At 55.3% G+C, this 16,318-nt stretch overlaps 1 protein-coding gene across 2 annotated transcripts in view; it reads left to right on the top strand.

Moving 5' to 3' along the window:
• The window catches only part of CD247 (CD247 molecule), a 69,818-nt gene that overhangs the window by 47,502 nt on the left and 5,998 nt on the right, over positions 1-16,318 (top strand). For both annotated transcript variants that reach the window (XM_008695605.2, XM_008695598.2), the window contains exons 2-3: positions 15,018-15,121; positions 16,016-16,072. In XM_008695605.2, coding sequence (XP_008693827.1) covers positions 15,018-15,121; positions 16,016-16,072 — 161 coding nt within the window. The remainder of the gene's footprint in view (positions 1-15,017; positions 15,122-16,015; positions 16,073-16,318) is intronic.

Below are 16,318 nucleotides of genomic sequence, written 5' to 3'. Positions count from 1 at the left end.
AACAGTAAATTTAACCCATGATTAATAGGATAGAAGCAGGTGCTCACGGACGGGAGATCAGTTCTGCCCAAAGCAAGCACAGAAGTTTTCCCAGGGGAGGTGACATCTGAGCTGGGCCTTGAACGATGAGTCTGTGGAGTCGGAGAGTCCAATAGAAGGATGAGCAAAGCACAGGTGTCCTGGAAGGGGGGGCACTCTTCCAGAAGGCTGGCAGCCCCTGCTGGGGGATTCTCGGCCTGCTCTGTGTTCAGGTGTTAGCAGAATCCTGCCCGGCAGGGCAGGGGGCCTGCTCACCCCGGGGTCCACCCACGAGAAAAGGCCCTGCCCACCTTCCTCCCTCCAGGGCTCAGGGCTCAGGAGCTGCGAAACCCCCATCCCATTCGCTAGTGTCCCGTATGCATAGGGGTAGCGGAGAAGGTAGAGCGCCTGTTTGGGAACTCCTCACTATGAAATCTTCGGCAGCTTGAGCGCTGACCACAGCTGCAGGGAACCACAGAGATGGTTAAATTAACACCCTTGTTTTGCAGGCAAGGAAACCAGAGTGAAGGACACACACACGTTGGGTGATAGCATTAGCCAAGGTGCCCAGAAAAATGGGCCCTTAGGCCTCTTCCAACTCATAGGTTCTTTGATGCGTAAGGGGCAAAATTCATTCATTTTACCGCATTGATGCCCACTCCCCAGTCAACCAATCAGCGTCTCTGTTATCCAAGCAGTTCCGTGATTACTGAGTTGGGCGCTGTCTAGCACTGGGCTTCCTGCAGCCGCAGAAGCAAAAGAGCTAGAAGCCGTGGACTTTGACCTTGAGCAACCTGCAATCTAGTTGAGGAGGAAAGAACCCCTTAGACCCAATGCCAGTGACGAAGTCATCTTCACACTAAAAGTAATTGACCCCATGCAAGTTGGTGGGGGCGGGAGCTCTGGTGGCGGGAAGCCATGGGGGGAGGGGACAGCTGAGAAAGGCTTGGAGGGGAGCACTGGAGGGGCAGGGAAAGGCCGCACCGGGATGGAGAGCCGTGGGCAGCATGTGGGGAAACTCAAGTGCGCTCATTTGCAGGCCAGGCCGTGCTCTCACCTTCCGGGGCTTGGTGGCTGGTTTTGCTCCTTCTCCATCCAGGAAAATCAGTGGAAGGCAGATAGGGGCCAGACACCAGCTCCGTTCTGGCTGCAATATTTCTTTGTTCTTTCCTCCTTTGCTGGTTATTCTGAGCTGTTTGGAAACTGGACTTGTTCTTTGCGACCCATGAACCCTGCGAGGGGGGTGCAAGCATGCAGCTGAGACCCCGGTCACCCCCATCCCGTGGACATGGCCCGGAGGAAAGCTCAGAGTCCCTGTAGGGCCCAGAGCAGTTTCTGGCTCCCGTCCAGGGGCCCAGAACACCTCTGAGATGGAGCGGATGCAGCGAGAGACGCCTAGCCCAGCTCCTGGCCCTGCTGGGGGCGGGGGGGGGTGCATCTCACACCAGCTGCCCACAGTCTCCCAAGCCCCAGGTGGCTGTGAGGGCCTGGCCAGTCCCCAGCAAACGCCCGGATGTTCGTGTATTTTAAACAAAGCAGATCTTCAGTCAGCACTGTTAGGTACAACGCGATGGCCACATGAGATAGACATGGGTGTGAGTGTGGGGAATGACCACAGGATGGGTCAGCAGTGTGAAAGTCGTGGCTCCCTCTGCTGTCTCTCTGACAAAAGAGAAGGAACATGTGAGAAGTGGTCCGAGTCAGGTTGTGCTGTGTCTATGACAGAGAGGTGTCGGGCTGCCCTCCCTCAGAGAGCAGTCTGTCCACAAAGGCTCAGCTGGGGTGGATACATTCATAGAATCTTCCAGATTCAGCCAACCCAGAGAGCAGGGGTCCCCAAAGCATGGTGTACATGAGAACATGGGGGAGCGCGTTCAAACACAGACCCCTAGACCCACCTCCAGAGACCCTAATTCAGCGGCCTGGGGGTGACTCTGACACAGGCCCCAGACCAAACTGGGAAGCAGGGCTGAGGACTCCTGCTACAAGCCGAGAGGAGTAAAGAAACCCTTCTTTGCCCAGGAACTAGCTCAACTGACTTTTTCTGTCTTTCTAAGTCCAAATTCTCTGCGTCTGTATTTTTCATAAATACCTTGTCATGGGGTCTGGTCAGCTCAAGTCAGAGAAAAGCAGAAAAAGCCAGCAGACACCAACTCCTTGGCCACTGGCCTCCCGGGGTGGCTCCTCACTGCAGCGATGGGGTGGGAGAGAGCACAGGCCCGGACAGGGGGCAGTCCCAGCGAGCATCCTCCGTGGGCAGTGGCCCGTCAGGGGGGTGGGGGAGGGGGACGCTCACATCCCCTGCTCTGCACCTGCTGGGCGGGAGGACCAGGAAAGCCCGGAAACGGCATGCTCAGCATGCTCGTGGGGCTCCACAAGGAAATTCTGAGAGTGGCAGCTTTGACGACATTTGGAGTCCCCCTGTATGAGAACAGAGAGACCCCTGTGCTTCCTCCCTGTTCTGGGGCCCGGGGAGGGGTGTTGGGGGTGCAGACAGCTTCCGATCCGGCACGACGGTGGACACGTGTGGGCGTTTATTTGCTGGGTGCCCCTCCCAGTCGCCGTCCCCACCCCAGGCCGACCCCCCCCCTCCCCGCCTCCCAGGGGAGAACCTCGGAGCGCTCTCTCCGACGCCTGGGAACCAGCCGTCCGACCCCAGTCCCCGCCGCCCCCGAGAGCTCCGGGCCCCGGGCGACTTCTGAGCGCAGAGGGCTGGGGCGGTGCGGTTGGGGGGAAAGGGACCGCAAGTGGGGGCGAGCGCCTGAGTGTGTGAGCAGTTTAGATGGGAGATCACGGGCGATAACCCGGGCCCGGGATGGCAGCTCAACAGGAAACCTCGAGGAGGAGCCGGCTGCGGGCAGGAGGGGCGGGACTGCTGCTCCCCGAAACCGCACCGAGAGCCTGGGGGGACGCGCCGCCGGGGAGCCCGCCCAGGCTGCGTGCGGAGCAAGGGCCCCCGCGCCCCTCCCGTCGTCCCAGGTTTCTCTCTCCCTCCTGCGGAAGGCTGTCGTTTAGGGATTTGGGTGGTGACTCCGGGCTGGGGCACCAAATCGCAGGTGTCCCAGCAGCTGAGCGCGCCTGGCGGGGAGGGGGGAAGAGGCCCGGCTTGGACCGCGGGCGGCGAGGCTGAGCAGCGAGTGCGCACGGCCGCCCCGGGAGAAGCCCCTGGACGGAGCCCGTCGTTCCTCAAGCCTTCCCCTTTCCCCGGGGAGCCCGACACCCACCGCAGGACAGGGAGCACCACCGGCCAGGGCCAGGCTCGCCTCTTGAAAATCCCAGGGAGCTGTTTACTCTGTGCCATGAGGTATCTGTGTCTGATTTAGAATCAAAATAGCATTTCCTCCCCACCCCGACCTCTGAGAAGCCTGGTTGGGGGTGGGGGGGAGAGCTGCTCCCCGGGCACCTCCTGCCGGTGCCTGCACCCGGCCTGGCACAGTATCCTGCAGAGTGAGAGGCACAGGGCCCACAGAGGGGGGCAAGGTCAGGCAAGCAGGTGTCTGCTCCGGGTGCTGCGGGAGCCCTGAGGACCCGCCTTCAGTGGTCTGGGGCCTGCAAGACAGCTCCCAGGGGACTGGAGAAGCTGCAGGGACAGCCGCCTTGGCTCCCTTCCACCCCATGGCCTTCCTGCAGTTGCCCAGAGACCCGCTTGGCCTCTTGGGTCCCGGGATCCCCAAGGTCTCAGGCTCTGGCTGGGCAAGGCTGTGGCCAGAGCTGTTTTCATCCCACTTGACCTGCCGGACTGGGCTGGTGCTCCCTATTCCCGCAGCACCCGATAGTAACAGCATCTGTAATAATCACGCTGTTGGCCAGCAGTAATGGTTTTCGTGTTCAGACAGAAACGGAACCATATTCCCCCAACACCATTATAGTGACAATTTCTATATTATTGGAGACACTTCCAAATACCAGTAAGTCATCACCAGAAAAGCACTGAGCCACAGCCTAGTCGAAGATGCTTTGCTGGATGGATGAGTCCCTGGGCCTCCACTTCACGCCCGGACTAGAACTGTCCACACACGCTTGGTTTGGTTTAAGGGTTCACGTCATTCATGGAAAATACATAAACTTCTCCCGACCTCCCCCTTTCCTGCCTCCTCTTGAATTAAGGATGGAGAAAATTTTTTGTGGCTGTAGCCGTCCAGATATTGATGTCAATATCAATATTGCTGTAGACATGCAGATACAAACATTGTAATCGTGGTAAAGTGTGCAAAATTATAATTTCACCATCTTAATCATTTTTAAGTGTATGATTCACTGGCATAAAGTTGTTGTGCAATCATTATTACCACTCTGTTTCCGGAACTTTTTCATCATCCCAAACAAAAACTCTAACCAGACACAGATTTCTGTATTATTATACATACACAGCCTATATCTCTTTTCTTTTTCATACATAAATATTATGCATACCATTCTGGAGCTTGCTTTTTGCACCCAATTATCTTGGAGATCTTTCCAGAGCAGCACGTACAGAACCATCTGGTGGGTTTTGGGATTTTTAAACTTACACACGGCTATACCGACACTTACTAAGTAGGTGCCTAGCTGGTAAATGTTTATGTTGCTTGCTTTTCTTCTTTCTTTGCTCCCGCAGATAATTATGTAATAAACATCTGTGTGTGTGTGTGTGTGTGCGTGTGTGTGTGTGTGTTTATGCACGCGTACTATGAGGATTTATCTGCAGAATAAATTAGTCTCAGAGAAATGGCAAAATCATGCCTGGAATTTTGACATGAGAGGGTTTGATAGAGTGGATTTCTTTTAAGTAGTGCTAATGTTCCAGAGCGTAATGTGGGGGCTGTGTGCTGTGTGAGGGAGAACAAAGGCCTGGCAAGACCTGGCCTCTCATCCAGGCTCTGCTACCTATGCGCCTCAGGACCTCCCTGACCTTCAGTATCTTTCTCTGCAAAGTGGAACAAATAAGATCTGCCTGGATCAACCAATTACGTTGGTGCAGGGCCCACCCTAGGTCATCATTTTAACCAAATTACCTCTGTGAAGGCCTCCCTCCAAATATTGTCACAGCCCGAGGCACTGAGGGTTAGGACTTCAACATATGAATTTGGGGGGGGGGGACACAATTCGGGCCATCGCAAAGAGCCTGGTGGTGAGTATGCGTTACTAAATGATGAACGTGCACAAGAATGAAGGGGTTTGCATCCGCTCAGTAGAAATAAACCACTTTCTGTGTGCAAACGTAGCTTGGTTTATGGGGCAAGGGCAGGAAGAGATAGAGATGTGAACGCAGGCAGACTGTGGACGGTCTTTACAGGCCAGTCGGCATCCTGGCGGCAGAGCCTGGATTTTAGGCCTGTTCTGGAAGCGTGCCTGGGCAAAGGCAACCACGAACCGGATTTATTCCAATCGGCTAATTTTTTCTTTTAAATTGTATTCACATTCTTGAAATTACAAAAATAATGTGTATTTGTTGTAAAAAGAGAAAACCCTGCAATTTCTCTGCATCTCATTCAGAGTAAAATCCACTGGCCGAGAAGGTCCTAACTAATGCCCCCCCGCCTTACCCTCTGACCTCATCTTCTAGCACTCTCCCTCTTTCATGCCACCCTGGCCACACCTATCTCCTTGCTGTTCAGAGACACCAGGCCTGCATCTGCCACAGGACCTTGGCACCCTCTCTTCCTCTGCCAGGGGGGCCCTTCCTTCACATAACCTCACAGCTGATGCCTTCTGACTCTCTGTGAATAATGCGGTCCCTCCCTCTGTCCTTTTGTGCTTTCGGTAGTGAGTAACCAGGAGCAAGGCTGAGGGTCTTTTTATGTGCTCTCAGCAGTTTGTTTTTCTGCCTCTAAGGATTGCCCGTTTATATCTTTTGCTGATTTTTCTCTTGGATTAGTTATCTTAGCTTTCATTTTTCAAAATTTTATTGATTGAATTCTAAACCTGTAGAAAGCTTTAGGAATGAAGCTGTTCATCACAGAGTTATTTATAATGGTGAAAAATTGGAAACAACTTTCAATGCAGAAACGGTAAATAATTGTGGAAGAATTGTTATGCAAGCTTTACAAAGGAAATTCAGCAAACCTATGAAATAGCAGGAAACGTGAAATATAAATATGTGAAATAACATGAAAACATAATGTTAAATTATAATATAATACCAACAGGAAAAAAGCAGGTTTTTTTTCAGGGAAAATATTTATGTAGAATAATTATAAATTTATAAATAACGAACACCTTCGAAGGCAATCTGCCAGCATGTGAAGCAGGCTGTGTTTGAATGTGGTGTTATGCGTGCTTCTGATTCTCTTGTACTTTCTTGCACTTTCATAATGAGCTGATTTACTTGAAAATAAAAAGCAAAGTGATTGTAGAAAAAAATTTAAAACTATTGCACGAATCGTAACAAATGTAACGAAAGTAGTAACACAAGCAGGGAACTATTCTCCCAGAATCGTGTTACTTCTAAGAAATCCAACAACCCCCTTGCTTCCTCTTTGCCTTGGAAGCCTTGTCTATGGGATTATGCAGTTTGTAGGTGGTTATGACCGGATATGTAGCTTCACAATGAAACATGAGTCTTTGAAATCCAACTTTGAGGGGGAGGGGGTCGAGGAGGCTGTGCCAGATTAAAGTGAGTAGCCAGAAATTATGTGGTACCGATATTTACATAAACTCCTTCTGCAGGCAAGGCTGTCCGCAGCTGGGTCAGCCTCGACAGGCACTGGCCAGAGTAGCCTCTCATTTGGTAGCGGGCCATCTGTCCCTATTCATCCTGTAGGCCTCCCAGCCTCCTGTCCCCTCCAAGACAGAAGGCCAAGTGCAGAGTCAGAAACACACCTGCTACTGTGGTGGGATCCCCAGAGAAGGAAGGACTCCATCCGCAGCCTTGAAGGGAACCCCTCTCCCCAGCCCTGAGGACCGAGAAGTGGTCCGAGGTCAGTAAGTGGTCCAAATGGTGGCTAGGATTCTGGACCAGATGGTATCTGGGCTACGACTCTAGACAGGCCTGAGCTCAACCCTGGATCTAGACCTTTGGCATGTTATGAACCTCTCCGAGCCTCAGTTTCCCCCGCTGTAAAGTCACTGTCACTGTGAGGACTGAATGAGAAAACTCACGTCTGCTTCGGCTGGTGCTTACCATCGTTACCCCGTGTGTCTATCTTTCCTGCTGCAGTGAAAGTTTGTTGTTCCACGAAAGGGAGCAAACCCCCTTGCAGGGGAGGTCCGGGCACCTCTGGTGCTGTGGCCAATGAGCTGGGCATCAGCCCCAGCACAGGCGCCCCAAAACTCCTGCTGCTGCCTTCCTGAACACACATGACTTCCTGTTTTCTAAGCTCTCAGCCTGCAATGTCATTGCCAGTCCTGTCGGAGCCTGGGGGTGGGGCTGGGCAGCAGCAGGGCCTGGGGCTCAAGGTTAGGGCTGCAAAGGGCGGTCCGGCAGCTTGGAGTCCTGCCAGTCCTACCTGAACTGTGGTCTTCATGAGGACTATCGATGCCATTAGCACCTGTGTACTGAGAGCCTGCCCTGCGAGGTCTCTGTGAACCACAGTCATGCAGATGGTTAAGGGCCAGAGCCAGGACTTGTGCTCAGGTTGTCTGCCTTCGAAGGACTGGCTTTGCTGTGTTGCCAAAGTGTTTCCTAATAAGGGAGAGACAAGCTGGATACGGGGGAGATTTTAAAGGCTGCCTTACAGGAGTGGGAGAATCCGTGTTCTTTGTGCTTCTAAAGGCAGAACGAGGACCAAAGCTGTTTTTTAACAGCTCTGAAAATTAGAGCTCTCTGCCAGTGATTGATGAGTGGTGAGCTCCCTGTCACCCAGCGTGTTCAAGCAGAGGCTGAAGGTGTCAGGGAAGAAATGCCTACAGAAGGTGGGAGGCTCTCTGGAGAACCTGAACTCCGGAAGCACCAGGACAAAGTGGAAAGACAAGGGAATTCACATCAGATGCACTTGGGAAAGATGAACTTTCCTGCTGACTGACCTTTCTGAGCTCCAATTTCCTTGTCTGCAAAATAGAATCGGTAGTAATTCTGCCCATGTCATGGAGAGTTGTTCTGAGGATTGAATCAGATAACGCGCGGGCCAAGGGTTCTCTACCCTGTACGCTGGGTGCGGATGGGAGTTACGCTCTTACCCTCATACGCTCGAAAGGTGGGCATCTCCATGTTGAGCTGGGGAGCCGACCAGGTTCTGTCCCCAGCCTTGGCAAGAGTGAGAGGTGGGAAGCCCTGGTCCACTCCTGCTGCTTCTTGGACGTCCAAGGCCTCTGTGGTGGCAGAGAAGGCCACCTGAGACCATAGCTCAGCACCTGTCACCGGGCAGGGCACTTCCCTGCGCCCCGTTATCTCCGTGTAGCCGCCTAACTGCACAGTGCAGTCAGTCTTATTAAAGCCCTTTAGCAGGTGGGGAACTGAAATTCAGAGAGGGTAAGAAAGCAGTCCCCAAACACAGCGCCAGTAGGAAGTGGACTCAGAACTTGAACCTTAGTCTTTCTGGCTCTGAGGCCTATGTTCTTTCCTCTTCTCACGTGGCCTAGTGAGGAGGGGAAATAGGCAAGTGAAACAAAATTGTATCACTTGTGCTTTCCAGGGCTTGCCGGGGAGAGGACTCCGGGCACAAAAAGCTCATAAGCTGCTGGGACTACCTGTTAAAACCCGGCAAACAGGGCTGTGAGTTCCGAGCCAGGTGAAAACTCTGTGTCCTGTACCCACAGGTGAGGGCCCCTCGAGGCAGAGAGGCAAGAAAAGTCCCTGGAGTCAGGAGGCCCAGGAACCCCACCCAGCTCTGCCACTAGACTGCCGCGGTCCCTGAGGAAGTTACTTTGCTCCTCTGGTCTCGGTTTATACCCGAGTTGAATTGGACCTAATAATGGAGCCTTGCCTACCTTCTGGACTCTCGCAGAATTGAGCTCAATCAGGCACAGGAAGCAATTTTAAAAGTACAGACTGGGGTTCAAATGCAAAGGATCCTTGCCAGTTGGAAGTGAGGGAGCTCGGCAGTCCCTCTGCTCCTAAAGGGGGTGTGCGGGAGGAGGAAGCTGGCCGGAGGGAAGACCAACATGGTGTGTGTTCGCAGCTTCCTAATGGCCGGACCAGGTGGGTTGAGACACGCTTTCCCTGTTCTCAGAAGTTCCTGGTCTGGCTGGGGGACAAACAATACAATTCAAACACACCTCATCCAAAGCAATTAGACTCTGTAGGGGCAAGTGCCTCCCCCAGGCTGCCCTCCTGGGGCCTTCCCCTACCGAATATTCCTGTTAATGGTCAGTGCCTGGAAACTTCCTGAACTCAGGGCTTTTGTAGAGACAAAAAGGTGTACAGAGAAGGCTAGGCTTTCTCCCACTGATGAGACTCATCACGTTTTCAGAGGCAGTGAGCGGTAGGTATAGAGACTCTGTGATTCATCTCCGGTTGCCATGGAGTCTCCTCTGGGCGTCTCACGTGGCCTGTTCCAGGTACCTGGCTACCTGGCAGGCAGGCTCCGGCTTCTTATGCTTCAAGTAAAAACCAGGTGGGACCATGGGGGGGTCTTCAAAGCAGGAAGTTGCTCCCTGAGCTCCCACTGGAGCAGTGGGGGGTCGGGGGGGAGTGGGCAGCATCAGGGGTGGGGTGGGGGCTGGAGCCAGGGCTCGGGGTACATCATCCACTCACTGCACGTGGCCGCACCATCCTCGGCTCGCGGGTAGACGGTGCGTGTGCGGGGGCCAGGGCTCGAGACAACCCCGGGTCGGGGGTGATTTCGTGGCGCTGGGCGTGAACACTAGACCCGGCTCTCCTGAAGGCTGTTCATCCCTGAGCCGATGCCCACCCCACCCCCCGCGCCGCCCAGCACCGGGACCAATGTGGTGGATGGAAAGACACGGCTGTCCCCATGCCTCAGCCCTCCGTGATGGCCAGCGCCTCGGCCACTGTGACCGGGGGCAGCATGGAGAAGGTTTTCCCTCCAGGTGAGATCAAGCAGGTTTCTGCCAAATGATAGGAAGACCCCTCTGAGGAGAAGGAGAACTCCTGTGGATGATGCCCGACACTGTCACACATGTTGGCCACCCACCCTGGGTCCTCTCCATGCATCCCAGGGTCTAGTCTGTGGGATGGGAGGCCAAGTCCAGCCGCGTGCTGAGCTCCACGGAGAAGAGTTTCAAGGAGGAGGGGCTGCTGGAATTCTCTGCCGAACCCCTCACTTGCCGGGAGATGTGGTTTTCTTACGGGATGGAAACCTGCTGGCCCATTTTATCAAAGCCTGCCTGGCAGCTGACAGTGTGCTGGCAGGGGGCCCGGGAAGGGACCAGAGTCCAGGTTCCCCGTTCAGCCGGGCCCTGGCTGTCCTGAGCTACAGCGTGTTTGCGATGGGGATGGCCACACGCAGGCCGGGCAGTGACCTCCTGGCTGCGGACAAGGTCAGGCTGCAGGCCAGGCCCCCCTTTTGTTCCCCAGTGTTCCAGTCTTGTATCCGGTGCTGGAAGTACGTGAGCGAGCAAGGCCGGCTCTTCCGAGGCTTTAGCTTGCAATCAGGGTTGTGTGTTGCCCGGAATAACAGGAACCCCCTAAAATACCGCTGTCCACCAGCAGCCGGGCCACCTTGCGTGAGGCCTAATCGTCTGGGAGCCCCTGCCTGACGGCCCCAACCCCGGGACACCTAGATGTGCTCCAGCCCACCTGGACTTCAGTTTCCATATTTGCCATATGTCCGTCCAGGTGCAAGGCTCTGGTGGCTCTGGTCCCCTGTTAGACCTGGGTGAGGTGGGGTGGGGATGGAAATTAGGGCCAAATCCCCTTATTTTCTAGATTCGCCGAGTGTGCCTTGGGCGGAGGGCCAGAGAATGGCTCCTGGAAGTCCAGGTTGGGTGGAGAAAGGCTCACGGGGTTAGATCCTGCCCCAGCTCTCCTCGTGCAGCCCAGCTGGATGCATTGCGCTCCTGCTTTGCAAACAGGGCTTGTCCCCTTCCCCCTGGCCACCGGCCTGTCTAGGCCTGCGCTGGGAGGCTATTGTTCGGTTGCCTTTGTTCTGCACAGCACAACTTGTCTGCTAGGAAGGCAGCATTTTCTAAATGGGAAATCATGTGACTGCTCAGAACGCACCCCCCTCATCGAATGCCCCTTGGTTTAATGGTGAGGGCAGGATCTGGTTAGCTGTGCGGCTGTGAACACCCAGAAGTTAGACACTTCAGTGTCTCTCGTGCTACCCAGTTTAAAAGTTCTTGATACGATTTGACCTTTTCTTCCTCAAAAAAAAAAAAAAATGTGTTGGTGGTGATTTGGGGGCAGGGGGAGACACAGTTATGGTGATAACAGCTGACCCGGAGCATTTATTACATGCGGGTCGGGTGCCCTGCAATAGATAATCTCACTACCGCAGAGTAGTGAGACACAGTGTAGCCTCAGCTCCATTTTACAGATGCGGGAACTGAGGCTGAAGGAAGTTGAGTAGCACACGGTTGGGAAATTCACAAAAATTACAGCGTATAAAGACTGCGGCCTTAATTTCGTTGTCCACCTCTGTCTGTGACATTTGTCTTTATTGTAGGGCTTGTGTGTGCAAGGCTGCCCCCGTGTGATGTTGCCCCCGATCCTCAGTCCCGGCCCTGCCCCGGCCCGGGCTCCCAGCCCGTCCACCCCAGACCCAGGCAATGAGAAGTGAGTGTCTGGGCCCTTGCCCAGCTCCTGGGTTCTCCTGGGTGCTGTGAATCTGGGGCAGAGGACGGGAACTGTGAGAGAAAACAGTCACATAGGAAAGCAGCCACCATCCCGCGCGTTTAACACCCACCTCCCTTGGGACCGCGTGTGATGGGATATGAAAAGGTGTCCAAGTGGCTCAGGAAAGGAGGCAAACAGGATGAGGGTGCAGAGAAGAAGCCGGAACCAGGCAGCGAGCGTCTCTGCCTCATGCCTTTGAGTGGGCATCCTGGAAAACTAGCTGCTGTTTGGGGGGAAGCCCCTCGACCCCGTGTAAGGTGTCGCCTTAGCCCCCCGAGGGCAAGGACTCCGAAGACCTTACCCACCTGTTCGAAATCATTGTTCTTCCGGAAGAAACTTACAAAAACATCTACCAATACATTTTTCTCATTTTATTTTCCCCACACCCTCAAGGTAGCTCTGATTACCAACCATTTTACAGATGAAGACACTGGGGGCCAGAGAGGTGAGGTGACTTGTCCAAGACCACACAGCTACTTAGTGGCAAGGGAAGGACTGGAGTCTGCCTGACGCCCACTCCACGGCTCCTTCTTTTTCTGCATTCCCTGGCATTGAGCAGATGCCCAAGAAATAGTTAATCAGTTGCATAATTGAATGAGGCCCTGGGTCCCTTCGAGGCCCTTTCTATCTCTGCCTTCCTCAGGCCCGCCGCTCCCAGCACAAGCACGGCCGACCGGGTGCCGGGAGGATCCCTGCCCTGGGAGATGTGTTGCGGTTCATATCCTCTCCTTGGCCAAACCACACACAGCATACTTGTCATGGGCCATAAAATCATGCTGCTCTTTAAAAAGAAAGAAAGAAAACCTGTCCCTGTTACTTATCTCTGGGGGAGGCCACCAATTCCCCTCCCCCACCGTGCCGGTTCTGCACAACACGAAGAAATATTTCTTCTCATTTGTTCTAAATTTACTGTCCAGTAATTTTTCTGTCCTCATTTTATGTGACAGGCAGCTGAGCGATTTTCTCCCAGCCCTTTTTCTGAATCTCAACCACCCCAATAAATCGCCGCTGGCGCCTCCTCTCCAGCCCTAAAAGAAAAAATCACCCCAGCGCTGGTGGCCTTTGCTGGCGGATGGCTTACCTCCTAGAGGGCTTCAGACCCTTACCTGTGGTCAGTGGGGGGCTTGCGGCTCTGCCTCAGGGCCAGAGGCCTGGCCAGCTTTGGCCCCAGCATCTTCCCTTAAAACCACACGATATGTGATGAACGTCTCCCCTGCACCCCCGTGCTCTGCTGTTGAGGGTAAAGGAAGAGGCAAAAAAATGCAGCCCTTGGCCGAGGGGAAGGGGACTCTCAGGACCTGGCGAGTTATGTGGGGGGGGTGCTTTGTGGGGGGCAGAATCAGCCACTGAATGCCCAGGGGCGAAGGTGGGGGGCTAGGACTCTCCTGCAGAGTGGAGGGGGCGTGCTAGCGGTGGCAGGCTGCAAGAGGAGCGAGCTCAAGTGGCTAGGAAAGTTCTGGGGAGCTCAAGGAGGCGCAGCGGGTAGGTAGGGCAGGCGGAGCGGGGAAGGCCTGGGGGAGCCGGGCCGGGCTGGTGGGTAGGCCCGAAGCCCAGGTTGATGCGGAGCGGGGATTTGCTCCGCGGAGCAGGGGCTGTCGGAAGCTTACAAAGAGATCAGCCGCCTGGGGCCTAAGGGCTCCTGAGTCAGGGTGGGAGTCCAAGGTTTAAGACTGGGCTTCGGGGAAGTTAGAGTCAGAACCCCCGGGGTGGGGGGCAGCCTGGAGTCACGTGCTCACGTAGTGCGGGGGAGACGCCCAAACGCTGCTCCTGGAGAGGGGTGGGCAGAGGGGGGCCCAGAGCAGGAGAGCGAAGCGAGGGGAGACTCACTGCCTGGCAAGGCCCTGGGGCAGCCTCTCGCTGGCTGCATGGGTGCCGTTGGCTAAACCCCAAGTTCTCTGTGTTTCTGTGCGGGGCTGTTGGGAGGATCTGATGAGTTACTCCATTAAATTGGTGTCTGGCACGTCGTAAACACTGAAGAAATGTTGGTTCTCACCTTGTTTAATGGAAGCAGCAACTGAAAGAGGGTGAATACCTTGCCCCAAGTCAAGCCCCTGGTAAGGTTAAGACAGGACTCAAGAGCGGGCATCCATTCCCACAGCCCCGATGGGGGCTGCAGGTGGCCACCAGGGGGCACTCTGGCCTTGGGAGAAGCACCCTGCGGGCCAACCTGGGAGTTCCCACGCAGGGGTGGAGACAGGTGCCAGGGCAGCAGGCTGAGCTGCTGTAGACGAACCTAGTAGGAAGTACAGTCTAAAACCCATGGCTTCTCACAGTGCTGTGAGCTTTCAAATCAAAATGCGTGTATTTCACCCGAGTATTTACTATACCTCTTTCCCAATCCCGTCGTACTAACATGCCAGTGTCAGCTACACGTGCATTGCTAGTTTGACAAGGGTCAATACCGTCATGAGGACTAGAAGCTCCCCTGCAGTGTGGGATGGAACAGGCTAGACAGAGTTCTGAGCTACATTTTGTAGGAGGCATCAGACTTTACCGGATGGCAGGCTTGCAGGGAAAGGGAGAGAATACGCATCGGAAACAGTGCATGTGAATGCACAGAGGCAGAGTCTGGACACACAAGGTGTGTCCCGGGGATTTAAGTGTGCGGGGGAAGGGGAGGGGGACAGGGACAGATGAAGCTGAGGCCATGGAGCTGGGACCGGTGAGCAGGGAGACTGCCAGGTTCCGGCTGGGAGGGGACTCCCTTATTGTACCTTTGTCTATTGCTCATGAGACCCCTTGGGGCCCCGGGAAAGGAAGCCCAGCCCCACGCCCCACCGGCCTAAGTGGGAGACCCTGCTCAGCGCCTGGCACTGAGGAGAGTGGGAGTCAGGAAGGGAGAGTTACCGCAAAGTCCCACAGTCCTAATTAATGATCTCATGCAAACACCAATCCTGTTCTCTCCCTGTGAGTAGGCCTTAGGGAGCCACATACCCTGATTCAGCTGTGCCATTCATCCAGACATGGGCATTTCATTATAGAGAATTCCAGAATGCATGGTTCATATGGGAGTTCACACACACACAGCTGGGCTCCAGTGGGCCTGAGGCAGCAGTCCTATGTCCACTGGACAGCTTCCCCTTCCCACCTAGTTTCTGCTTCCTTCCGGTCTTCCCCGGATCTGTGGCCCCACCAAGTGTCATGGCTGGCTGTCGGGCCGGGTTTTCCCCAGAGCTGGTCGAAGGGAATGAGAGGGAAGTTGTGGTCAGATGGGGTACAGGGAATGGATCCAGCCCCCCTCACCACGAGTTCCTTGAGTAGTCAGTCATGGGGCCACCCGGGGATGGTGGGGACACGTTCTGTCGCCCTGGGCCTGACTGATCAGTCTCATCTCTTGGCACAGGGGCACAGAGCTATGGCCTGGTGGATCCCAAACTGTGCTACCTGCTGGACGTACTCCTCCTCATCTATGGCGTCATCATCACGGCCCTGTTCCTGAGAGCAAAGGTGGGTACCATGGGCTTCGGGGAGAAGGCGCGGGCTCCCCTACTTGGTTGATGTTCAGAAGGGCCTTAGTCTTGGAAAGTCTCAAGCATGGGTAGTGCCTGGAGCATGGTGTCCATCGCAAAGCAGGGATCAGCCAAGCGCGCATCTCAGGTGGGCTGGGGAAGGGCGTGGGGCGGCGTCGGAGGGAGCCCTGCAGAGTGGGAGGGAGGGTCTGATGCTGGGTGTCTTCCTGAGGAGTCATACAGATGAGCAAACATCAAGGCATCCTGGAGCAGGGCTACTGCTGGCAGGAAAGGGGCTTAGGCTTCAGGGACCTAAGAGTGGGAGGTGGGGGACCTACGGTTTCTTCCCAGACTCTGCCATCCCGCTGCTGATTGAGGCGGGACCAGCCTGCCTCTGGAAACCTCAGGTTCCCTATCACAACACGTGAGGGTGGGCCCAGAGCATGGGTGTTCAGCCAGGAGCCTTACAGAGTCTGGATTTCTTGGAAGGGCTGGGGCTCGGTCCTTGTTATCCCCTCAGTCCTCCCACCTATATAGCTCTTTTGGATGGCAGACTTTGGCAAAAGATTCCATTTGTAAAACTGTCTTACTAATTTTCCTTTTACGGGTTTGAACAGAGCGGTCCTAGATGATCTCTCAGGTGGTTTCCTGTGCACCTGTAAGATCTCTGCGCAGGCAGAGAGAACAGAGCCAAGAGCGAGGCTGAGTGTGCCTCGGGCAGGTACTCAAGGACACTAAGCTAGTGCGACGCAGTGACGCACGAGGTCACCGCAGGAGTTGGGACCTTGTGCAGCCACCGTCCACCCCGTGGTGGGGGGCCGGCACGGGGGCCGCACGGGCCCACCGCACCGGCGGAGGTGCGGGGCTCTAACCTCGCCACCCCTTCTTCCAGTTCGGCAGGAGCGCGGCCTCCCCCGAGGACCAGCAGGGCCCCAACCAGCTGTACAACGTAAGTCTGCCCTCCCGCAGCCCGCCGAGGGGACTGCAGCAGGGTCCCGGCGGCAGGTGTCGAACCTCCTAGGGCTTCGTTTTTCAGGGCGCGCACGGGGACAGTGACTGTCCCGGCCGCGCGGGGGCGCTGTGAGCGAGCCGCGCTTTCACAGTCTGATGCGAGGCGCCCCTGGCTAGCGAGCCCCTCCTGCCTGCAGTTGGCAGGGGCCCGGCTGCGGGGGCGGGGGGGGGGGGGGGGGGGGGG

This window comes from Ursus maritimus, unplaced genomic scaffold, assembly GCF_017311325.1.
Source record: "Ursus maritimus isolate PB19 unplaced genomic scaffold, ASM1731132v1 scaffold_2, whole genome shotgun sequence".
NCBI classification, from domain to species: domain Eukaryota; kingdom Metazoa; phylum Chordata; class Mammalia; order Carnivora; family Ursidae; genus Ursus; species Ursus maritimus.
The sequence above is the reverse complement of the archived record's forward strand: the minus strand, read 5'-3'. Positions and strand labels throughout refer to the sequence as shown.